The sequence below is a fragment of the Humulus lupulus genome, chromosome 6 (genome assembly GCF_963169125.1).
Source record: "Humulus lupulus chromosome 6, drHumLupu1.1, whole genome shotgun sequence".
In the NCBI taxonomy this organism is placed as follows: domain Eukaryota; kingdom Viridiplantae; phylum Streptophyta; class Magnoliopsida; order Rosales; family Cannabaceae; genus Humulus; species Humulus lupulus.
Window position 1 is genome coordinate 150,918,168 of NC_084798.1, and position 25,256 is coordinate 150,943,423.

The 25,256-nt window shown below is 38.7% G+C and overlaps 1 protein-coding gene across 1 annotated transcript; it reads right to left on the reverse strand.

Annotated features, from left to right (window-relative positions):
* Positions 1 to 19,436: 19,436 nt before the first annotated feature.
* On the reverse strand, positions 19,437 to 24,610 carry LOC133785554 (uncharacterized). Its single transcript, XM_062224779.1, has 3 exons — positions 24,457 to 24,610; positions 20,059 to 20,297; positions 19,437 to 19,976 (listed from the first exon to the last, which is right to left on the reverse strand). The coding sequence occupies exons 1-3, from the start codon at positions 24,608 to 24,610 to the stop codon at positions 19,437 to 19,439; spliced, it is 933 nt and encodes a 310-aa protein (XP_062080763.1).
* Between the last annotated feature and the right edge of the window lie 646 nt (positions 24,611 to 25,256).

The following is a 25,256-nucleotide window of genomic DNA, read 5'->3' on the forward strand; positions in this document are numbered from 1 at the left end:
GAAAAACCGTGTGAACAGTTGTATATAATGGGCCCACCACGCTCGTTCCGCTGCATGCTCTGAATGTTTTTCCAACACCCGCGGCCGGGGCCTAAGCCTGGCATGCTCTATTTCAAGCATACTAGCGGAGATGTCCTAGTTTGATGAGGTTTTCGATCTCATCCTTGAGTTGGAGTCACTCATTGGAGTAGTGCCCCACATCATTATGAAAACTACAAAATTTGTTGGGATCTCGGCTTTCCCTATTTCTCCGAATGGGTTGTGGCTTCCAATAATGGACGTGTTATTCCATGGCCACAAATATGTTCTCATGAGATTCCACTAAGTTAGTATACTCAGAGTACTGTGAGACGTACTTCTTGTTGGGGGCAGCTCTCTGTCCTGTCTGCACTGTTCCATTTCCCTTGGGTTTTCTGCCCTTGCCTTTATCCCCGTGTCTACTACTCCTAGGGGTTCAGCTAGGTTCGGAGGACTGAGATGGAGCAAAAATTCTAGCACTGAATGCAAGATGATAAGCATTGTATCCAGTGGGTGCTTCTCCATATCCTGTCGGAGTGACACTGAAACCAGCAGGTGGCTCAACATTAAAGCTAGCTAGCAGGACAATGGGAATGGACTGAGCTCTATCCACAGTATGTTGGACAGGAGTGTGGGGTGGATACTGGGTCCCCGAAGCAACGGGGCATGGCATGTTCAGAGCGGGAAAGGTGACGAACCCACCTAATGCTCTGATCATGGCATCTTCCCAATTATTATACTCTTGTGCTCGACGAATAAAGTTCTCGAGCCTACAACATCCTCTTCGCTGGAGGTCATCCCACAGTGAGGACCCCGCGTGGATGTTGGCCTACAAGGCCATTAGCTGTTGTCCGTTGTCGAACCTCTTGGTCATTGCAGCTTCCTCCTTGAAGTGCTTGATGTAAGCTTTGAGGGTCTCTAAGGGTCCCTACTTTATTTTGCCAAAGCGTTGACCTCAAAGCTCATCTTCCGAGAAGCTACGAATTGTCTTCGGAATGAAGACCACAGTTGGTGCAACGAATGAACTGATCTCGACTTGTGTTTCTTGAATCATTCATCTGCTAGTCCCGTGAAGGTTATCAGGAACACATGACACTAGGCGTCTTCGAAGATGCGATGCACCGACATCAACCTATTGAACTTCAAAAGGTGGTCGGTGGAATCCGTCCTACCATCATATGATGTGATGGCAGGCATCTTAAAGCCTCACGGTAATAAGGCTTCCATAATGTGCGGAGTGCACGACTCTTATCCTCATCCTCTGAGTTGGATTCATGGCCCTGTCGTCAGGCCATTCTTAGCATGATCCCCTTTAAGCTCTCTAACTCCACACGGAGGGCGTCGTGATCTTGGTTGGCACTTTGTGCCTAGTTATCCCTCTTTCGAGCATTGAGACTCTCTCGTAGGTCTGAATGGTCCTTCCTCCCATGTTCACGCCTGAAATCCTTGTTACACCTTTGAGCATTCAGGTCGTCTCGTAGGTCAGTTTGACCTCAGAATGCCCCACTACCTTCGAGGTATACTACTTCTGTTTCCCTGTCAAACTCAATATTTTCATTTTTAACCGAGTTTCTAAGGATGCGTTCTTGGTTAACGGAGATGTTTCACTTGTTGGCTCCTTGGGCATTGTTCTGGTGGTGATGGTTAGGTGCGAGGGGGACACCCCCTCCAGGCCTCACGCGATCCGTATTGGTGCGCCTAGGCAGAACGCCCTAGGCTCCATGGGTGCTGACGGTCTGGTGGTGTCCTCGGGCACCTAGGCCTTTAACCTTACTAGCTAGTCCCTAGGCTTGGTTGTCTTCGGGGGTTCGACGATCCTTCTTTTGCTTGGGAGTAGGGTTGTCATCAACCGTAGTCTTGCCACAATCTTGTGGCACATGTGGGAATCCAAGTCCAGCTACATGCACGTGGGGCACACCAATTGGCAGATCTCGCGTCACATCAGCCAAGTGCTCGAGAGGCACACCGGCTGGGTCGACAGGTGGTACTTCAGTTGGGTGAACAAGTGGCACACCAGCCGGCTGCCTAGTTGGTACTTCTCCATGGGGGATCCACTCATAGCCCTTAGGCCGCCAGAGTAGCCCTCATGGCGTTAACCATCTCTTGTAAGGCGGCGATATTACCCTCTTGGGTGTCTAGTTTTTACTTCTGAGTGGTCACCTAATCGTGAAGCGCCATCACTTCCTGTGTCTATGCTGTTGAATTTGATGTTTTTGTCGTAGTCCTCCACCATCTCAAGGGGATCCTGCAGTGGTGGATGGCTAGTTTCTCCTCCCTCTACTCTGGCTTTAGGGGCTGCATCGTCTGGCGCGTTACTCCGAGTGGTCACCATGACTATGTTCTTCAAGATTTCAATGAAAGCACCAAAATTTTGACTGCCTTTTTCGCTATCAACCGAATCCGAGAGTTTAAAGAAGTTAATAGAAAAACACACAAGGATTTTACGTGGTTCAGGCAATAAAAGAGCCCTAGTCCACAAGTGTCTGATATTTAGTGAGCTTGAAGCTTATTTGAGAAGGCTTCAATAGTAGTTCCCAGGCAGCATATATATTGCACTGAGTTACACAATTTCTCTCTCTAAAATTCGGATCCCTTACAAGGAGATACCCCAGCCCTATTTATAGAGGCTGGGGTCGTTAATGTCAATCATGTATTATTAATACAAATTTCTCCCTTATTGGGGTATCAATGTTGAATTAATACAAAAAGGGCTATACAAAATAAAGATTATGGCATTGGCAGATTGCACGAGGCCCATCGTAGAAAGTAGTTTACCAGCTTTATCGAGAACATGCCTCTGACAGTGTCAGGGTGTGGCCTCGCAATTCTCCATGTCAGGTGGCGTAGTGGGAAATGCTGCTTGTCGAGTGTACGAATCGACACCACTACTCAAGACTCTTCCAAAAGATTGTCAAACGATCTCCTGGTGGCTCATATACGCAGTGACTGACACTTGGCAGCTCTTCTAGGTCCTGAGGACAAAATCCTAGACCTAGAGGACAACTGACTGAGGAAGGCGTGAGGACCTCTAAAATAGTCCTCAGGGCGTGGCCTCACTTGTAACGTCCTGTATTTTCGGGTACCTTAAAATGACTCGGGTCGGGATTTTTGTCCCCGAGTTAAGAATATTATTTTAAATAATACTGTATTTGTTTGGAAATTATTCCATGAGTTATTGCTAGCCAAATTATGAATTTTTTGATTTGAAAGTCAAGATAAGACTTTTGGTCCTGGACTGACACAAGAACCCTCATCGGGTAAAAATCTCAGAAAATAAAATGAAAAACTATGGCAAATATATTTTGGGCATAAAATACATTCATAAAAATTAAATTTTGGTCAAAAAATAATAAACCTAAGAGAAAATGGAAATTTTAGGCCATTTTCTGTTAAATGCCTAATTCTACCGAAATGGGGAATTGTATTCCATAAATGGACCTTAGCTTAAATTTTATTGTGTGATTAATTAAATTAAATGTAAGAGACATTTAATTTAATTATTTAATGTTAAGTTTTGTGATTTAAAACTTAATAAGAGTGAAAAGGTATCAAAAGTCAATTTGTACTTTTCTTCTCATGAATTAATTATTCACCATTATAAAAAAAATATATTATAAATGGGTAATTTAGGAAAATGGTCGGCCATGTGGGGTAGAAAAGCACTTAAGTGTTTTGTGATATTTTGAAGAGTTTTGTGAACCATTCTATACCCCAAACCGACCACACCTCTCTCTCATTCACTCTCATCTGATTTTTGAAGACTCTCTCAAGTGTTCTCTCCATTTCAACCCCAAGAACACCAAGGAAACTTGGAAGCTAAGTCTTGGTCTAGGAAGGATTTTCCCTAAGGTAAAGTTTCATTAATCTAGACTTTTGTAAAGTCTTAATCATAGAGTTTCAAATAGCTAATTAACTATGTTTTTGGGGGACGTTGGTTAGGGTTTTTGAAAGGTTTTGAAGGAGCCAAAGCTAATAGGAAGGTCCAAACCTTAAGCAAGGACAACAAGAGGTAAAAAGTTTACTTTTGATAATTTTTGTTGTAGGGTTTTTAGTTTTAAGCATTATTTTGTATATTTAATGCTTGAAGTTTCTTATTGGTGATGTAATAAGGTTATGGTAGTTGTTTTATAATTTTTATGATGCTTGTGTATTGATTTTTGAAAGCAGGAACCAAAACCCCCAGGGGTTTTGTAGAAAACCCTAAAACAAAACATGTTTTGAGATGTGACTTCCAAGGGGTCAAGCAGCCACTGTATATTGATTTTGTAAGATTAAATTGTACTGTGATGTTGTCGAGATTGGGTACATAAAATTGAGGTTCTGAAACACTAAAAAATGTTTAGAAATGAGTAAGTTATGCTATTTCAAATTTTAGGTAAAAAAAACTGTTTTTTTTTTCGTATTCTTATTTACGGAACTAAGTTTGGACAACCACTGTATAGGGCAAATGAACCCAGTTTTTTCTAAAAAAATTTGAACATATTTTTGGCATAACTTAGTATTCCACTGTAAAATTTGGTAAGAAAATATTGAATGTTTTGAAAGTTATTAACTGTCAAAGTTCTGAAAAAATAAGGACTTAAAAATAAGGTCATTTTTACGTCATTGTTGGAAAATGATTTCACCAATAAAAAATGCTCATTTTGACCTAAGATTTTACAAAGACCTAAATGGAATACCAAAAATGGAATTGGGAAATTTTGGTAACAATTGGGGAAGTAAATTTCATGTTATGAACTAACAAAGTATGTAGTTAAAAATGTGAAAAATTTTGTTTTCACACTTAGTGCAAAAAAATGAGATTTTGGAACTTAAGGTAAAAAGTAAAATTTTGCTTATTTCAAGATATAAACTTGGTAAGTCTTGAAAACATATTTTCACTAAAATTACCACTTTGAGTTGAGTGTCAATTTTTTTTAGAAAAGAATTTTTATTCTTTTTTTAAAATAAGAGATTTAATTTATTATTAGTTAATAAATTAAAAGAGGGTTTAAAACCCTATATTTTGAGAAAATAATTAAGTGAATTATTTTTCTAGTAAGTAAAATTGATTAATTAATTTTAGAAAATTAACTAGTCAAGAAGGGAAATTTGTAACGGTTTTCCTAATTAAGACAAATTAGACAATTTTCTTAAAACAGTTTTTAGAGATTAAAACCTTAAGAAAAGTAAAAGGAAAATTAAGAGTTTATTTTCTTTAAAAATAATTAAGGAATTTATTAGTATTTTCTGGATATAATACTGGCTAAAATCATACATATTTTAACCGACTTGTTGAAAGTGCGGGTTAATAGCGATACCTTTAAAGAATAAGATTTTTAGCGGATTGTGGGAAAATACTATTGTGATACCCGAGACTAGGTATCGAGACCATAGGATAGGTCTCCCCGAGACTTAGGGTTTAGTCTCAAATATTTTTTTATGAATTTTCGTAATGAGTTTAAAACCAAATAAGGATCATAAATCCTTACAAATGATTTTGAAAATGACCAAACTGCCCATAATAATAATAATAAATTATGTTGCAAAATTAATGTGAGTATACTGTATGGATAACTACAGTATTGGCTAAGCGTAACTGGACTAAACGTTGGAGGGTGAAAACCTACTGAGTGCTAAGGACTCCAAGTAAGTCAACATATATTGTGTGGCTGCCACATGAAATGACTATTGTATTGTATGTTAGTATAGGGACACATGCACATATATACACGGTCATAGAAAGTTGCTTAGAGACGTTAGTCTAGTGGGTGCTAAGTTAGAAAATATGAACGGTAGATATCCGTCATATCCTAGACGGCTGATCCCCGTCACACTGCTTGATTTTATTATGTCTGGCTCATTACCGCGACGAGTGGCCAAGAGGTGAGGATTAGCTGGTTAAACCTAGGGTCGCCAAAAAAAATGGGACATAGGGGCCCTCGTGCTTACTTAATCAGTGAATGGTTAGAACCCGAGCAAGTGCTCTAATAAGTTATTCCCGGATAGCAGCCGTGAATATTGGCCATTCAGTGAGAGTGCTTAGAGATACTAGGGGCTGCCAGATTGAGTGAGGCTGAACACCCTAGGGGCAACTACTCACCAACACCAGTGATTAGCATAGAAGTCTCTGTAAAACTGGGTAAATTCGATTTCACTCTTGGATGAGTAGTGATGCTCTAGGTAACGCAATAGTTACCCTTGATGGGGATATTTATTGGCTAGATCTTAGTGTTGAGACTCGGTTCTCTCTTACAAATTAGCAATTATGTTGGAGGGCACGTTACACTTGAATTGTTGAAAATTGTCGAGCATTGGTCTCGAATTATAGTTGTGATATATTATATCTACTTGCTCTGGGATTTTCTGAGTGCATGGATATACTTGTTGCGAAGATATAGTTGTGATATATTATATCTGCTTGCTCTGGGATTTTCTGCGTCCAGGGATATACTTGTTGATAAGATATAGTTGTGATATAATATATCTGCTTGTTCTGGGATTTTCTGCGTGCAGGGTTGTATCTTTTTATAGGAAATAATTTATCATTGGTTATCAGGCATGACCATAAGTTTGCCAGGACGCTTATGCGTTGTTGAAATTGATTGTGTAGGGTGTTGATGGATCAGGAACTCTAATTCTCTGCATGCTTTGTTTTAAGGTTGAACTTACTAAGTGTTTTCGCTTACCTAGTTGTTTCATGATTTAGGTAAGAGCAAGGGCAAGGCAGAGTAGTGAGTGCTGGAGTCTACCTTGCAAATGTACATGTGGACCAACCTTTTGGGAAGTCGTTTTATTTTTGGAAATGTTGTGTAATTTTCCTAAACTAGGCTCACTCTACTCTATATAAAATATGTTTGTAAATAAATGTTAAGTGTGGCCATACGACTTTTTAAAAAGTTTTTTTATACTGGTTTTTGAGACATTTTGTTAAATGAAAACATTTATATTTCCGCATTATCGACTCTTGAAAATCCGGGTCATTACATCACTTGGACACATCCATACGTTGAGGACAGACCTCAGGGGTGGCCTCCCTTGGAGACATCAGGGTCTGGCCATTTCGGGGTACCAGGAGGAGTTCACACTCTAAGAACATCATGCCTTGTCTGGTCGTTAATTTCTCCTAATCGCCACGTGTCTGGTGGTAAAAACACATACAACAAGCTCCTTAGGTCAAAAGGTTTTATTCTATGTTTCATTTCACAAAATTATTTATTTAATTAGCACTTAAATCATATTTATTTGAAAATAATAAAATCTCAATTATCATTTTAAATAGGAAAAATACTACTATGGCCCCTATATTTTTTCCAAATATGCGATCGGCCCATTTGTTTTGTTAAATGACAATTTAGACCATATATTTTACAAAATGGATCAAAATAGTACCTTATACCCAATTTTGGTAAAAAAAATTCTAATATAATCTTTCATTCTCAGCTCCTCGACCACTTTCTCCACTTCTCTCAACCCATCGCATCACTAACGACCCAAGAATTGATCTTATAATTGAACATATTTTGACAAAACTCGGATCTACTGTAATGCCCCGAATTCTCCGATGTGGTTTAATGGCGGGATTCGTTGGCCGGGAGGGCCATACTTGTTTAATTATGCCATTAACTGATAATATGCATGTATATGTGGATTATATTATAATATGATGTTAAATGGATGCATGTGGGTCCGCATTTTAATTACAGGGGTGTGATGGTAATTTGGTCCGTTGAGGGTATAATTGTATATTTGTATGCATGTCGGTGATATATGTTGAGACCACATTATAATGTGGGTTTGTTCGAGCTATTCAGCATGAGACGATCTTGGATTATTGATTAGCGGTCTAGTCACAAAAGGTTTAAGTTCGGGACTTGGGTTGAGTCTCAGGGTGATTTTAATGATTAGAGCGTTACCCAGAGTTAAAGGGTAACGGGTAAGAATTATTGGTGTTTGAGATTATCGAGAATAGCGGGAATTGGAGAGCATTAATTATGATTAACGAGATAGGTGGAAAATACCAATTTTTCCCTTGGGAGCCTTTAGAAACCTTAAATTGACCTAGGGGTATAATGGTCATTTCACCCCTAGGATAGATATAACCATTTTGGCTGAGAAGGAGGTAGAAAAAACAGAGTAAGTTTCTAAGCCTTCCCGTATCTTCTTTCTCCTTCACTTTCTTTGCGATTTTTGAACCATTCTTGAGGATTTAAGCTTGGGAAGCAAGCCTTGGGAGTTTGGGAGTGTGTTCCTCCATTGAAGAGCATCATAAGCTGCGCTTTGGGTAAGTTTCTAACCATAGAATTCCCTGGTATGCCCTGTTATGGTTATGTTTTGCAGTTGTGAATTCTAGGTTGAGAACTTGGTTTTGATGGGAGTATTGGCTAGGGTTCTTATGGTTGTGATGTTTGGGGTATGTTGGGATGGTTTTTGGGTTCATTTGGCACCAAAAATGGAATTTGGAAGCTTTGGAATCAGGTTGGAATCGAAGGAGCTGAAGAAGGCCGTTTCAGGTGGTTTCTGGTCTAGAGGTAGCACTATAGCGCCCACCCTAGGGCGCTACAGCGCTACTCAGGGGGCAATTAGGTGTGTTGGAGGTTCTGAGAATAGCTCTGGGGTGCTAGGGGTCAGCGCTGTAGCGCTACCTTGTTCCTTCAAAGTCCCATTTTGAGTGTTTTTAAGGGTTTCTGACTTGGGGTTTCAATCCTTAAGGCCCAGGATCGAATCTACTCACCGTGTGGGCATGTTTCGAGGTCCCGAGAGTGGTGCTTAGGTTAAGACCCTTTCATTGTGGATTTTCATTAATGGAGGTTACAATTGGTTGTGATTAGGTAACCGCTAAGGAACCAAAAGATCGATCGTTCTCAGGAGTCGTTCTTATAATATTTCCTACTCGAACCTGAGGTAAGAAAATTGCGCCTTGTTTATATATGACATGCGTATTTGTTATTGAGGATTGCTGGTTAATAAATGTGGACATGGATGGCATATTAAATGCTAGTGAATATTGTTTACTTGTATATGGCACTGACTAGTCAGGGACACTGACCTAAGAGTCAGAACCGGCATAAACGTCCTAAATGCAGGGCCGAATGAAGATTAGATCTAATCAATATCAGTGTTGAATGGCTCTAAGGCATTAACACTGGACCAACCCTAAGGTCGATGAATTTATAAGCGCTTGGCTAGTCTAAGACTAGTTACTGAGAGCCAAGGCCTAAGGCCCAGGTGACTGCTTGTCACATGGCTAGGGAACGATGTTCCAGGGTTATGACTCTATAGTCATGAGGAAGGTTATGTTGGTGACCAGTCACCATGAACCTATCTTGTTTAAGCTAATGAAAGGTTCACTTACTTGTTAAGCCCCGGTGACCCTATCGTCACAAGGCTGAAGGGAGCTATTTCCAATTTAATGACTTTTGCGACTGTCACCTATTTGTTTTGGACTGTAGTCCTGAATGATTATTATGATCATTGTTGATATTATATCATGCTATATTGTGTTTTCTTGCTGGTCCTTGGCTCATGGGTGCTATGTGGTGCAGGTAAAGGGAAAGAAAAGCTGACCCAACCTTGAGTGGAGAGCTTAGGTGGTGATGTGTACATATGCGGCCGCTTGACCACCACGGCCAAGGAGTTCTCAGAGGAACTAGGGGGTTCGCCCTATTTTTGCCGCTTAGGTCGGCGGGGTTGTAAATTTGAAACAGTAGTGACCATTCTGAGTTGTAAATAACTTGTAAATGTTTTAATAGGCACATGAGCAATTATATACTTAATAAAATATATCCTTTCCTCTTTATTGTTTTTCCACCTTAACCTGTTAATAACACTTAGAACACGTTTTTAACTAAAGGATTCGGGTAGCGGGTCAAATTTCCAGTTCACCAATCACCGTAACTGTTCTGGGGTAACTAAGGCGATACATCTACGGTACTATTTTGATCCATTTTATAAAACACAAGGCCTGAATTATCATTTAACAAAACACATGGGTCGATCGTGTATTCGGGAAAAACACATGGGCCAAAATGGTATTTTCCTTTTTAAATAAAATTGAAAGATGAAATATGACAACTTTTCTATTTCTCACAAAATAATTAATTTAACGTAATTAATTGTTTTTTTAAAATAAAATATGCTCACTTTCCTTGTCAAAATTACTAATGTGATAAATAAAATAAATTAATTAATTAACCTTTAACAATTTAAGATCTCAAAGTCACCACATTTTACATCTAAGTCATAAATTTTAAAATAAGTTGGAAAATCCAAACTATACTCCCATTTACTTAAATAAATTTCTTAGTCCTATTTTAATATAAATTTCTACTTGATTAATTATTTTACAAAGTAAAAACTGCACTAATAAAAATGAGAAAATACATATTTATAGTGTGGAAAAATTATATTTTTAATGTATAAAATCTAAGACATAAATATTTGAGCTTATACTTTATATCTTTTATTTGAAAGAAACTTTCTCTCAAGAAACTAAAATTTCAGCAAACATTCTATTACATAAATTTTAATAATACTATTTGTAAGCATTCTTAAACAATTAAATTCTTTCTCAAACCATAAAAAACTAATCTGCATGTTTGTTGAAGGAAAAAAAACATAATTACATATGAAATTTGCCATTTTTGCTTATTTTTGTGTTTAATATGTGAATTATAAAACATGATTGGTTCTTCTGTTAAGTTATCTATATATTTCTATAAAATGTAAATAGAACCAGCAAGCAAAATATTTAATCAAATTTCAAAATTTTCCTATAAACCTTTTTAACTAATAAGTTTAGTATGACTATATATCATTTATGCATTCAATAACTTAAATAATGTGCATAACAACTAATTCAAAGAAAAAATACACTTCAAAATACATGCCTTGGTCAGGATACTATGTAACATACTCAATATGAAATTTGCATTTCTTTTACTACTAAGGCACCAAGATTTTGTTGAGGCTATAACAATTCAATATTCATTCCTTCTACACAAATAATATAAATTTTTTTAAAAAGATTTTAAACATCAAAACTCTAACACAATTATCAAAATTATTGTTGACGCAGTTTTTTTCCAATGGTAGATTAATAAATCAAATAGGTAGATTAGTACTGAATTATAAACCGTAATAAAATAAGAGGAACCCACTCCTACACACCTAATTTTTACATGGTTCAGTGGTTAAAATCCACCTAGTCCACGAGACAATGTTATTGCTTTTCTCTCTCAATTTCTGCAGAGTTTTAGTAATACAAAATTGGTCGTCCCAAAATTGCATTATATGCGGCTGAACAATCGATTACCACAAACTCAAGTATTTTAGAGACAGTTCTTGACTCTTCTCCCAATGTCACCACTAGTCCGATTGTCCCTACAGCCACCGTTTCTTCACCCAAAAACCCGTATAGAGTCATTGAGGTCGCCTTCAAATCGGTTACGGACAATCACATCTTTTCTAGGGTGGACCTGGAAAGCCCATTTACGAAACTTCTTTTATTCACCAGTATTCTCCATACCCTTCGGTTAGTGATATGCACGGTTACCACCAGCAGGTCATGGTGGGATATTGAACGAGGCTAGCATCCTCTTCCGTGAAAATGATTGGTTGTTTTTCCAACTACTGTTCTTTTGATAACCGCTGCTCCGGGACAAATTCCACACCATTATGAGTTTTCAACTCATTAATATACCTCTTTTGGGCCTCGCTGCTCGTGCTCGCCAAATGAGGTCCTCCAACAATAGTAGTTATATCTCCTCCTACAATCGGGGGAGAGTCGACCTGATTCATTTGAGCTTCAGGCTGACCTGTCGTGGATTCATGAGCTGGTTGAGGATTCTGCCCAGCTGGTTGATTGGGGACTACCCAATTTCAAGCATACTGAGCAAATGTCCAGGCTGAATGAGAGTCTCAATGTCATCCTTCATCTGTCGGCAGTCATCGGTGTTATGATCGATGTCATTATGGAATCGACAAAACTTTGAGGGGTCTCTCTTCACCCTCTGATGCCTTATAGGCTTTCGCTTCTTCCACGGGAGGCGATTAGAATTTTCCAGGAAGATATGCTCCCAGGTATCCGTTAGGTCGATGTAGGTGGCATAAATGGGCTTGAATTTCTCCACATACTTGTTCTTCTTCGTTCCGTTCTGGTCACCCTTACCATTATCATTCTTCTTGTTATTTCCCGCTCGTTTATTCTAGTTGACGGGTTGAGTCATAGCTGCAACATCCGTCACCGATCCTGCGGGTTGGATAGGTTCTTGGCTGGTTCCTACGACAGCAAATCGTACTCTTCCAAGTTTATCCACTCCTGGGCTCGGGCAAAGAATTCATCTACATTTTTAACTCCTTTTCATGTGAGCTCTTGCCACATATCGCCTCCCACCAGGATTCCTATCCTCATCTCCATGAGCTTGGAGCTATCATCAGAATCCCTAGCTCATGCTCCAACATTGGCAAATCTGCTCAAGTATGCCTTCAGTGACTCACCAGGTTGATGTTTTACGTTGTCCAATGTGTCGGCCTCTACAGGAGCTGCCTGTGAAGCTCGGAATGCTCTCTCAAACTCAAAAGAAAATTTCTTCCATGAGCATATCGAATGTTTCTTTTATTATTTAAACCACTATCTGGTACGTCCGACCAGAGTCACGGGGAACAGGATACATATTAGGTCGAGCCCAACATTGTGGACCATCATCATTGAGGTGAACATCCCTAGGTGATCGGATGGATCTGCATTTCCATCAAATGTCAGCATGTTCGGCATCCTATAGCCAATATGATACGTAGCTGCGGCAATGTTTGGAGCGAAAGGTTTGAGCTCTTCATCTGAGTCACAATCATCTGCCCCCTTTCTAGATAAGAGCCTCTTCATATGTTCCTCCATCAAGGCCAGGAACTCAACGGTTAGGTCCTTGGTCTCTAGGTTAGCTGGGGGCTGTTCAACAACTCCCATCCTATTTTACACGTTTGATGGGTTATTGTCCCTCCAAGTCCTAGCTTGGTTAGGTGGGACATTCCCATTGTCGCGTACGATAGAAGAACCTCCCTCATGTCGAGTATAACTAACATCCTCGTTCCAAGCTGGATACCTTCTTTGTGAGTTCAAATGATCGCTCAGGTCGGGCTATGGATCATAACGCAGACTTTGTGCTAAGCAAAGATGATTCCTCAGATCACTTTCAGACCTGCCTCCACGTTGGCTCACCGTCCAATAACTTCCATTTGCAAAACTTATGGCCTGCGATTGAGATCGAGGACCTGGGTTCTCAGCACGTGCCCATGGGGCATAAGTATCTACCGACGAGGGAGGATTTCTCCAACTGTTCCCATGAGCTGCATCTCTTTGTGGGCGAGGTAGTGTTGGGTGTACTATCAGTGATGGACAATGCCTTAATGGTGAGGCTATCCTCATTCCATCATGATGAATTAAATTAGCCTGCCTCGGCTCCACTCCAATGTCCCTAGTTTCTCTGTACCCGGGGTTCTGATCATGGCACAGAAGGATTCTTTTTTGTGGGCATTCCTGAAAACCTATGAAGCAGGTACAGAGCTGGGAGTTGCAGTCCTGACTGGTCGACTAACATGCTATTGATGACCCCTGTGATGACCAATGGGCTGAGCACTCCGGTGATTTTTCTCTGAATGCACAAAACTCGGAGTTGCGGTTTTGACAGAACCACTTGGTTTAGACTGGTTATTCGTGTGGGACTTATGAGACCCAGTTTGCCTCTTTCTGATATTAACATCGGTTGCAAGAGAGGGTAACCGAGCCAAGACCTCCTTGATCTATTTTTTTTTCCCTAGAGAGATGGCTCCTTAACTAGACATTTTCCATCTCGACGGCAGTCAAGTATCTTGGATTAGGATTTTGTGAGAGTGACGCTAGACTCCTAGTGTCGTCCTGAACCACAAGTTGTTTCCTAGTACGTTGTTGAACATCTAAGCCCCTTTCAGTGGGAACAGCGGTATGATGGGCCTCCTGCCCACCAGGCTGTTCCATCTCATTGTCATGCGTCGATCAAGGGAGCACCATGATGAATGTCGATTGAAACTTGTGAAGGACTAATTTCCTCTCAATGAAAGTACCAAACTGTTGACGCAATTTTTGGCCAACATTAGATTAAGAAATAAAATAGTATATCAATGATAAATTATAAACCGTAATGAAATAATAAACACCCTCTCGAACACACAAATTTTACGTGGTTCAGTTGTTAAAATCAACCTAGTCCGCGAGATAATGCTATTGTTTTTCTCTCTTAGTGTCTGCAGAGTTTTAGTAATACAAAAATGGTGGTCTTCTTCCCTGTCAACTATTACTGATATTTATAGGGGAATTTCTTGGACAGGTTTGGATAACCGCATGAATAAATAAGGTATACATTTAATACAGATTATTCCCATTTACATTGGGATATGATTTGATAACAGATTGGAATACACTCCTGCTATCTCATACAATAAATGATAGATATGCAATACAGCCTGGGCATTAATGAGCGTATAATGAGTCTCTGAATCTCTTGGGATCCTTCAGTATGCTTTCTGTCCTGTCTTCCATGAGCTGAATATCTCACTGAGCTCATGTTCAAAGACTATCTGAACCCTAGCTCGTAGTAAGCTCCGAACGTCCGAATTTTTATTGGGACATTATAAATCTCAAACTCGATTGATAATAAATTGTATATCTTGTACGAATTAGATTGAGTCTCGAGTTGCTCACATCATTGTTTACCAGATATCCCACTTGGCTATTTTTCCACATATTCATCTGTCAGCTGTACCCGCGCTGAGAAATAGAACTCGTGCTAATTTTAGGGTACAACAATTATCAATCAACATGATACCTTAAATTACAAAAATATAACCACAACAGAAATGTAACTCTTATCATATCCCTAGTAAAATAAGAAATAGTAATAACAAAAAACAATAATGAAACTTCCCTTGGTTACACTCATATAGATCATCAAGAACCATTTTGAAAATTCTAGCATGTTACTATTTATTTATTCCAACTCAAGAACTCATACAATGATAGATTCAAAATTAATCCTAACATGCTCTCTCATTGATGTAATAACACTCAGAAGTCATCATACTCATTCAACACCAAAAGCACACATAGTCAAACCCATAGTCAAACCCAAGCACTATGTCACACCACAAGGCAAAACACATTACTACATTAAGAAGAACCCTAGCATGCAATATCTAGGAGAATAATTGGAAAATAAGTAGCCATTAACTTATACCTATTGTACTCAATAGTGCCGAAACCAACACTAGGGAAATTATTTTGGATTACTAGCTAGCAATACAACCACCTAGTCTCTCTAAACATCCAAAATAACCAAGCTTAGAATCAAGATGAAAACAAAGAAAAGGCTTAAATGAATCATATCCAAATATTGCCTCTAGTTCTTTACACAATTGGATTTCAATCTATCTCTTTTCCTCCTTCTTTCTCACGTACTCTCTCTCTATACTAGTATATGGGGCTCGCGGCTTGGTATGGTGTTATTGAAATATCAAAATTTTCTTGCTTTTCTACTTAGGCTGGCCGAATGCTAGGTAAGAGGTGCATAATTGACAATTTTACACCTCTATAATTTTCACAATATATCCTCATATTCCCTCATAATTGAGAAGAGTCTTTTTGTTATTTCCTTTTACACATAAAATGAGAAATTTCCCCATATTTATTAGATTAGTATCACACCACAATATCACACACACACCCACGGCAAAATCAAAAAGGAAGGAAAGAAAAAAAAATAATAAAAAAAAACATTTCAAATATATAATTAATCTAATAACATCAAATCAATCAAATGGAATTACTACAAATAAGAATTTAACTAACCACATATAAATCATACAAATAACAATTAAATAAATAAAAAATATGCACAAATTAAATTAAAAAAAAATAGTGTGCAACAATTGTACAGGCCAAATGTTAGACGCCATAATGCATAAGTGTTAAAAGGACAAGTGAAAGTGGTTTTATCTTGGTCCTCTAATGCAATCTCAATTTGATAATAACTTGAATAACCATCAAGAAAACAATATAAAAGATTTGATCAATGAATGGGAGCAGAAAACGATCTTTGTAGGAGGCAGCATTTAATTTTTTGTTATCAATGCACATGCACTATCCCGTCACAATTCTTGTGGGGACAAAGGCCCCTTTCTCATTTTGGACAACGGTTACACCCGATTTCTTGGGGTACTACCTGAGACGGACTAACCCATTTGATGTCGGTCATTGGAGGATACTAGTGTCTAGCGATTTTAGTCTTCCTTTTTCATGACTTCTTTCATTGTGGGGTTTAGTCTCCTTTGAGGATCCGTAAGCAATAGCCTCATCCTCCAAGTTAATTCTGTAACGACCCAGATTTTCAAGACTCAATAATGCGGAAATATAAATGTTTTCATTTAACAAAATGTCTCAAAAACCCATAGAAAAAAAAAATTTTAAAAAGTTGTATGGCCATACTTAACATTTAGTTACAAACATATTTTATAAAGAGTAGAGTGAGCCTAGTTTAGGAAAATTACACAACATTTCCAAAAATAAAACGTCTTCCCAAAAGGTCGGTCCCCATGTACATTTGCAAGGAAGACTCCAGCGCTCACTGCTCTGCCTTGCCCTTGCCCTTACCTACAACATGAAACAACTAGGTAAGCGAAAACACTTAGTAAGATCAACTTTCAAACAAAGCATGTAGAGAATTAGGGTTCCGGACCCATCCGGACCCTACACAATCAATTTCAAGAACGCTAAAGCGTCCTGGCAAACTTATGGTCATGCCTAATAACCAAGGATAAATTAATTCATAACTAGATAAAAATCCTGCACTTAGAAAAATCCCAGAACAAGCAGATATATTATATCACAACTATATCTTATCAACAATTATATCCCTGCACTCAAAAAATCCCAGAGCAAGTAGATATATTATATCACAACTATATCTTATCAACAATTATATCCCTGCACTCAGAAAATCCCAGAACAAGCAGATATATTATATCACCATATAATTCGAGACCAACGCTCGACAATTTCCAACAATTCAGGCGTAACGCGCCCGCCAACATAATTGCTAATCTGTAAAAGAGAACCGAGTCTCCACACTAAGATCTAGCCAATAAATATTCTCATCAAGGGTAACTATTGTGTTACCTAGGGCATCGCTACTTATCCAAGACTGTAATCCAATTTACACGGTTTTACAGAGACTTCTATGTTAATCAGTGGTGCTGGTGAGCAGTTGCCCCTAGGGTGTTCAGCCTCACTCAATTTTGGCAACCCCTAGTATCTCTAGGCACTCTCACTGAATGGCCAATATTCACGGCTGCTATCCGGGAATAACTTATCAGAGCACTTACTCGGATTCTAACCGTCCAATGATTAAGTAAGCATGAGGGCCCCTAGGTCCCATTTATTTTGGCGCCCCTAGGTTTAACCAGCTTATCCTCATCTCATGGCCACTCGTCGCAGTAATGAGCCGGACATAAATAAAATCAAGCAGTGTGACGGGGATCAATCGTCTAGGATATGACGAACATCTACCGTTCATATTTTCTAAATCAGCACTCACTAAACTAACGTCTCTAAGCAACTTTCTATGACAGTCTATATATGTGCATGTATCCCTATACTAACATACAAGACAATAATCATTTCATGTTGTAGCCATACAATATAAGTTGACTTACTTGGAGTCCTTAGCGCTCAGCAGGTTTTCACCCTCCAACATTCAGTCCAGTTACGCTTAGCCAATACTGTAGTTATCCATACAGTATACTCGGATTAATTATGGCACTCATAATTCATTATTATTATTTTGGGCAGTTTGGTCATTTTAATAAAAGTCATTTGTAAGGATTTATAATCCTTATTTGGTTTTAAACCTATTAAGGAAAGTCATACAAAATATTCGAGACTAACCCTAAGTCTCGGGGAGACCTATCCTAAGGTCTCAATACCTAGGCTCGGGTATCACAATGGTATTTCCCCACAATCCGCTAAAAATCTTATTCTTTCAAGGTATCGCTATTAACACGCACTTTCGACTAGTCGGTTAAAATATGTAAGATTTTAGCCGGTACTATATCCAAAAAATATAAATAAATTCCTTAATTATTTTTAAAGAAAATAAACTCTTAATTTTTTACCTTTTATTTTTCTTAAGGTTTTAATCTCTAAAAATAGTTCTAAGAAAATTGCCTAATGTGTCTTAATTAGGAAAACCGTTAAAGATTTCCCTTCTTGACTAATTAATTTTCCAAAATCAATTAATCAATTTTACTTACTAGAAAAATAATTCATTTAATTATTTTCTCAAAATATAGGGTTTTAAACCCTCTTTTTATTTATTAACTATTACTAAATTAAATCTCTTATTTTTAGAAAGAATAAAAACTCTTCAATAAAAATAATTCATTTAAAGTCAAAGAGGTCATTTTAGTGAAAATATGTTTTCAAGACTTACCAATTTATATCTTGAAATAAGCAAAATTTTACTTTTTACCTTATGTTCCAAAATCTCATTTTTACACTAAGTGTGAAAAGTCTATTTTTCACATTTTTAACTACATACTTCGTTAGTTCATAACTTGAAATTTACTTACCCAATTGTTACCAAAATTTCCCAATTCCATTTTTGTTATGCCATTTAGGTATTTGTAAAATATTAGGTCAAAATGAGTATTTTTTATTGGTGAAATCATTTTCCAACAATGAGGTAAAAATGACCTTATTTTCAAGTCCTTATTTTTTCCAAACTTTGACAGTTAATAACTTTCAAACCGTTCAATATTTTCTGGAATAATAGGTTATGACAGCAATATGTCCACAAAATTTTAGAAAAATCTGAGTTCATTTCCCTATACAGTGGCTGTCCAAACTTGGTTCCGAAAATAAGAATACGAAAAAAACAGTTTTTTACCTAAACTTTGAAATAACATAACTTACTCATTTATAAACATTTTTTAGTGTTTCAAAAGCTCAATTTTATGTACTCAATCTCAACAACATCACAGTACAATTTAATTTTACAAAAAAAATATACAGTGGCTTCTTGACCCCTTGGAAGTCACAGCTCAAAACATGTTTTGTTTTAGGGTATCCTACAAAACCCTTGGGGGTTTTGGTTCCCATTTTCAAAAATCAATACACATGCATCATAAAAATTATTAAAAAACTACCATAACCTTATTACATCACCAAAAAGAAACTTTAAGCATTAAATATACAAAATAATGCTTAAAACTAAAAATTGATTTAATTAACCATAACCTTTTTCACTCAGACAGGAATAGTTCCTCAAGATCATAAAAATTGATTCACAATTGAATCTCCTAGGGAATTAGAGTGTCAATCATAAAACTTTGGTAACATTCGTCATCCTCTTGGGTTACTTTCCAATGTGGAAACTATTTACCTCTAGTGTCATATTTCCAAACGATATATTCATCAGCCCATTCCGAAATTTGATTAAAGCCTTTGCAATAGCCATGAATGGTCTTCCAAAGATAATAGGAATTTTATACTCCATATTTACCTCAGAATGGGTATGAAGAACAAGGAAATCCATGAGATAGTAGAATTTTTCAATTTGAGCTACAACATCCTCAACAATACCCCGAGGTTTTTTGATGGAGCGGACAACAAGTTGTAGCAGAACAGATGTTTTCTTCATTTCTCCAAGATCTAGTTGCGAGTACACAGAATAAGGCATGAGATTTACACTCGCGCCAAGGTCAAGTAAAGGTTGGCTGAGTTCATGAGTCCTAATTTGGTAGGAAATTGTAGGACAATGCAGATCTTTGTATTTTGGTGGTGTCTTTTGTTCAATCACCGCTCTTGCTTGTTCAGTCAAGAAAGCAGTCTTTTTGACATGATGCTTCCTTTTTGTAGTGAATAGATCCTTTATAATTTGGGCATAAGCCAACACCTGTGTTTATGATGTAAAACAAAGGAAGATTAATCTTCACGTATGTTAAGTGCTCAAGGATTTCAACTCGGTTATCAAGAACTTTTCCAACAGGTCTCAAAGCCTGGGGAAATGGAACTTTTGAAGAAGCATTGGGTCGTGCACTTGCCAGAAAAGCCTTTGGAGTGCTTGAAGTGGTGGCTATTATGGATGAGTCTTCAAAAAATTTACCACTTCTAGTTGTGATGGCATTGACCTCCTTAACATTGTGATCATTGGAGTTGGAGGATTGAGCAATATACTGCCCTTGCGCATTAAATAGAGGTTGAGAAGGAATTTGACCTTTTTTAGAAATAGCCAAGGATCCAGTAAGTTTTAAAAATTGACTTTTCATTTCCTTGATTTATTTCATCATTTGGCGATTTATTTTGTTTTGTTACTCTATGAATGCATGAAGGGTATTCTCAAGACAATTCCTTTGTGGATGAGCATTGACTAAGGTGCAGAATGTGCCTTTGTTGGTTGAGCTTGATGTTCACTTCTCCATTGGCTTCAAGATGATTGAGCTTGGATGGAATCTCTCATACATGAATTTGGGTGATTTCTCCAACTAGGGTTGTACGCATGGGAGAATGGATTTTTATACACCCCTAAGGAATTTCATTGCTTCTCATAAACCCCCTGCATTTCATTATAAGCTAATAAGTCTTTAGCTAAATGCTCCATTCCTCCACAAACATAACAAGGTTCTTGTGGTTTCGCTTGAACAATCATGTGTGGTTTTTGGCCACTTTTCGTGACAAAGACCTCAAACTGCATTTTCAAATATTCGTGTTGGGCCTTAACACTATCATCATCTTGAAGTTGATAGATCACTAATGGTTTATGTCAGTTTGTGCTTTCAGTAACACTTGAACCAGTCCAGTTGTGAGATTTATTTTTGTAGTTTCTTCAAGATGTTCAAGAGCATCGCCTGACTCTTATTCGAGGAATTTATCATTGCATTGCATTTCTACAAATTTGCGTTCATGACTTGTGAGGCGTAATGGACCAAACGCAAATTCTCATAGCCATGGTGAGGGAACTAATTTAATAGATATTTGAATATTTCCCAGACTTGATAAAATGTTTCATTGCCTTTTTGGGAAAATGTGGATATATGCTTTTGACTGCCTTTTTCGCTATCAACTAATTGAAACAAGCTCAAGGAAAATGCGAGAAGATGACATAAGTTTTATGTTGTTAAGGTTATTAATTAACCCTAGTCCATGAGTATATTGTATTAGGATTTGAGGAAGCATGAGGGTTTCAAGCTTCAATGGAGTTCAGGAAGCTCTTGGCAATGCTCTGAATACCAAGAGTTTAGATTCTTGATAATGTGTGCCCTTGCCCTATTTATAGAGGCTGAGGACACTTAACTCCCTTAATGAGGATTTATCACAAACATTCCTACTTAATCTTGTCATAAAAGCCAATAAATACACATTCTCATAATTAAGGAGGTGGTGGGCCATGCGTATCACACGAGGCCCATTTATGAGGTTACAGTCCACAAAATTTTGGGGTAACATATTTCTGAAAGTGTCAGGGGACGGCTACATGTTTTCCAATGTCAGACGGCATTGTGGGACATGCCGCTTGTCGCCTGTACGGACTCGACACCATGAATTGGATAACAGTAACATGTTACATGGTTGCTTGTGGTCCAGGGTCGATGCGCTTAACATCAGACATGATGCTTCAAGTCTGGAGAAATTTTCTTGCATACTTGGAGGACTTGAATGGAAAAAACAGAGGATATCATAATAGTGGTCCTCAGGGCATAGCTTGCCTGGGGAAAACCTTCTCCGAGGGTGGTGCATGAAGATGAGAAATGGCTTACCTTTTGAAGAGCTCTGGGTGAGATCACCAAGGATTCCTTTGCGTACGCGGAGCCTAATTACTCTTGAATGATTTCCACGTGTCAGATGGGGAAAACACAGACAACATTTTCCCCCCAAATCTTCACTTGCCTCAGACACTGGAGAAATAGACTGAGAGGAGTAATTTAAAGGGACATACTCGGAGGGAGATGTTTAGGGTTTTTGAGGCGTCAAACCTATCACAAGGCGATGCCATGTGTTGACTCCCCATTGCTAGGCCCATCAATCGGTGCTAAATAATGTGGGATCTTGTCCACGCCCAAAATGTCTATTTTGTACCTGAAGTGTCATTTCATGTTGTACCCGAGGCATCATTTTCCCACATTTTGATCATTATCCATGCCTTAATAATTGTGACTGTTGGATCACCTTCGAGTGCCGACTCCCTAGGAGATCAACAGTCGAGAATGCATGATTCGGCTCTTCATTTCTTTTTACGTTTCTTTGAAATTCACACTAGAACTCAGAAACTCCCTTACCAAGAACTAATTCCCCAAACCCAGAAGCTCTTATCCTATAATCCTGGAATATTAGAGGTAACTAGATATTTTAGGGCAAACAACACCAAATATCTTCACTTTCAGACCAATTACAGAACCTACCGGAGCTACATATTCAGTAAGTTATTCCTCCTAACTTCTGTACATGTAATTTCTAGGTTTGTGCTTTGCCTCTTAGGGATTCTAGGGTTTAGAGGTCATTATGACCTCTTTTAGTCTATGTATAGTCGATGGATAATGTCTAAACTAGCCGCAATGGTCCACTTAGCTTTTTAGTGTTTTTTTTTTTGACATTTTGGGTATTCGACCAAAATATGAGAAATTTCCAGATTCCAGTGAGTTCTTAAGTTACAGTGTTGTTCTTCGAGAGCCGATTTAGGGTTACGAGGACAACCATTTCCCTAGAATTTCCTCACTCCTCCACTCTCTGATTTAGGGTTACAGTGATCTTAGGGACTCTTGTATTTTGGCCTTCTTTCATTCAGTCAAAATGCTAACTTCTTGGTTTTTGTCTCACATGTCCAAGGAGCTTTATCATTTACATCGACAATGTTCCTACGCTTTCAATGAAGATATAATTTGCATGGCCCGTGAAGGAGGATAGCAGCGAGAAGCTGTACGGGCGAAGGCCCCAACACCACCATGGGACCTGGTGGTTAGAGAAACTGCTCCGGTTGCAAAAAGGTCAGTGCAGATAGGACTGATGAAGGAGAAAATGAATGAAGCTCCCCTTCCCCACCCTATGCAAAGATATGAAGCCATGGATTTTGAAGTAGAGCAATACCCGAGCAAGTTAAAACACCCTCCCTTTAGCCTTGGAGCACATCATGAACCATTATGGGATTGGAGATGACTTCTTGGTGTGCCTTTGTCAAGACTCAGAGAGATTCCACTGTAGTGTGCACAACCTCAACGCGTGGTGCCAGTCCCACCTGATGGCCAGAGCTACCTTGCCGCTATACAAGTATTTTGTGAACTTCTTGATATACGTAGGGATTGCTCACTTCCAGATTTACCCCAATGGGTATAGGGTCCTCATGGGCATGTACGTCCTATACTAAATGAAGAACTAGCCTAAACCTTCTCCAGTGGATATTCTATACTTCTATAGATTTTGTGCCACACCGAGGAAAAAGCAAAGAGACCTTGATGGATATTATGCCCTAATGAAGTATTCCCATCCAACGTTTTCATACAAGGTGCCTCACCCCAATGAGGACCACACACGGGACTACAAGGACCAATTCTTTTTCACCAACAACTTTCCGATGCAGACCAACTCCATGCTCATACTCGAGTTCCCCAGGGTTGGTGAGTATTGTCACAACTAAGTTGTCTTTTCTCTGTTTTCGTAGCTTGTCCTATACATAGTGGCTCTCGTGATATAGGTTCTTTCTGTCGAACACCATTCATTCAGGTGTATGAAGATCACCTGTAGGAGATGAAGACTTTTTCAGGCATCGAGTTGTAATTGAGCTACCTAGTCACAGAGAAGAATTTGATGGTTGTAGGCCTTCTCAGGGTAAAGGTTAGCACCATGGACCTAACTAATTGAGCTACCCACGAAATGGCATTTCACCTCATTAACGACATCGATGGATGGGCTATCGAGATATACAACCAGCGACTATTGGAGGAGAGGTTCAGGAGCGCTCAAGCTGTCCGACCAGCTCAAGAAGCTTGGGAAGACCTGAAGCTCGAGTAGGAGCTCTAGGCGGGTATAGAGAGTTCATCCCTTGAACAAGGTAAATATCCAATAATTCTTTATAACGCTAAATAAGTAGGAGACAGTGTAAGTCCCAAGCACGTGTGGGTCTCGCCTTCACTCCCCCAGTGCGGATAGACCTCAGACATTCATTGGACCACACAAGAGTTTCGAGATTACCAAGACTTAATTTGCGCATACCTCCACAAACCGAAGAAAAGGTTACACCTCCTGGGTTTTGTGCCACTGAACGATGTGATGTCCATTATGAGCCACTCGTGTATAAAATCTCATCCTCCCCCTCTCTAGCTGCCAAGGTGACTCCAGGATCGGAGATCCAGGAATTGGTGACTCACCCCCGACTACTGGTATACCTGGAGAAGTATGAGGGTGAGATGCTCGAGTGCTTTCACGCCACACTCTAGAATTTTGAGGTGAGGATGGAGGAGTACAATCAAGCCCTGGACGAGACCGCAGAGGCCCTTCGCCAACTGAAGCCTCTGAGAGAAAGGCTTGTCGAGCCCCCATAGGTTTCCCTCAACTAGAGACCCTATTTGCCACCAAGCTAGGAGATATGGTTGCTCCACTAGCAGTGGAGCTCCTGCAAGAATCAATTCAACGATGTGTGAATTAATCTTGTAACTTCCCAAAACTCCTAATAAGTTTAAGGGCTTGGTTTAGCGTTCTGGGATGGCACGTGTGATAAATATATCGATTATATTAATATATAATTGAGTATGCATGATTATGTGTATTAAATGTGTTGAAAGACTCGCTTTAGTAAGAAATGGGGCATTTTCGTAATTTTGACCAATTGATGGTATATTTGTATTCTATGTGCTGTATGCTTGTGACCACATTTTTATGTGGATATATTTATCATGTTTAGTAGGATTGGATTTTTTTGAGCAATTTAGCGGAAAAAGTCACAACGGGGAAAAATAATAGGCTTTGAGTGAGCGAAGGGGTATTAATGTAATTTTGCATTTTTTTTTGGGAATTATTTGTGTTATCCCAAAAATTGACATATCTGACGTGACACTAAGCTTGGACACGTGGAGTAGACTGGGCAGACCCCCCTACAGGCTATTCAGTGTATACCTACGGGGTATACGACAAGTTACTGCTCGGCAGAATATCACCAAAGGTCTGGCTGGTCAATATAACGAACAGA

What these genes read in the sequence shown, in the direction of transcription:
- LOC133785554 (XM_062224779.1), bottom strand. Translation starts at nt 24,610, where the DNA reads ATGGGGGCTCGACAAGCCTTTCTCTCAGAGGCTTCAGTTGGCGAAGGG. An exon ending in TCACCCTCATACTTCTCCAG is followed by an intron (nt 20,298 to 24,456) that starts GTATACCAGTAG and finishes TTTCTAAAAAAG; the next exon opens with GTCAAATTCCTTCTCAACCT. An exon ending in CTTTGAGACCTGTTGGAAAA is followed by an intron (nt 19,977 to 20,058) that starts GTTCTTGATAAC and finishes TCATAAACACAG; the next exon opens with GTGTTGGCTTATGCCCAAAT.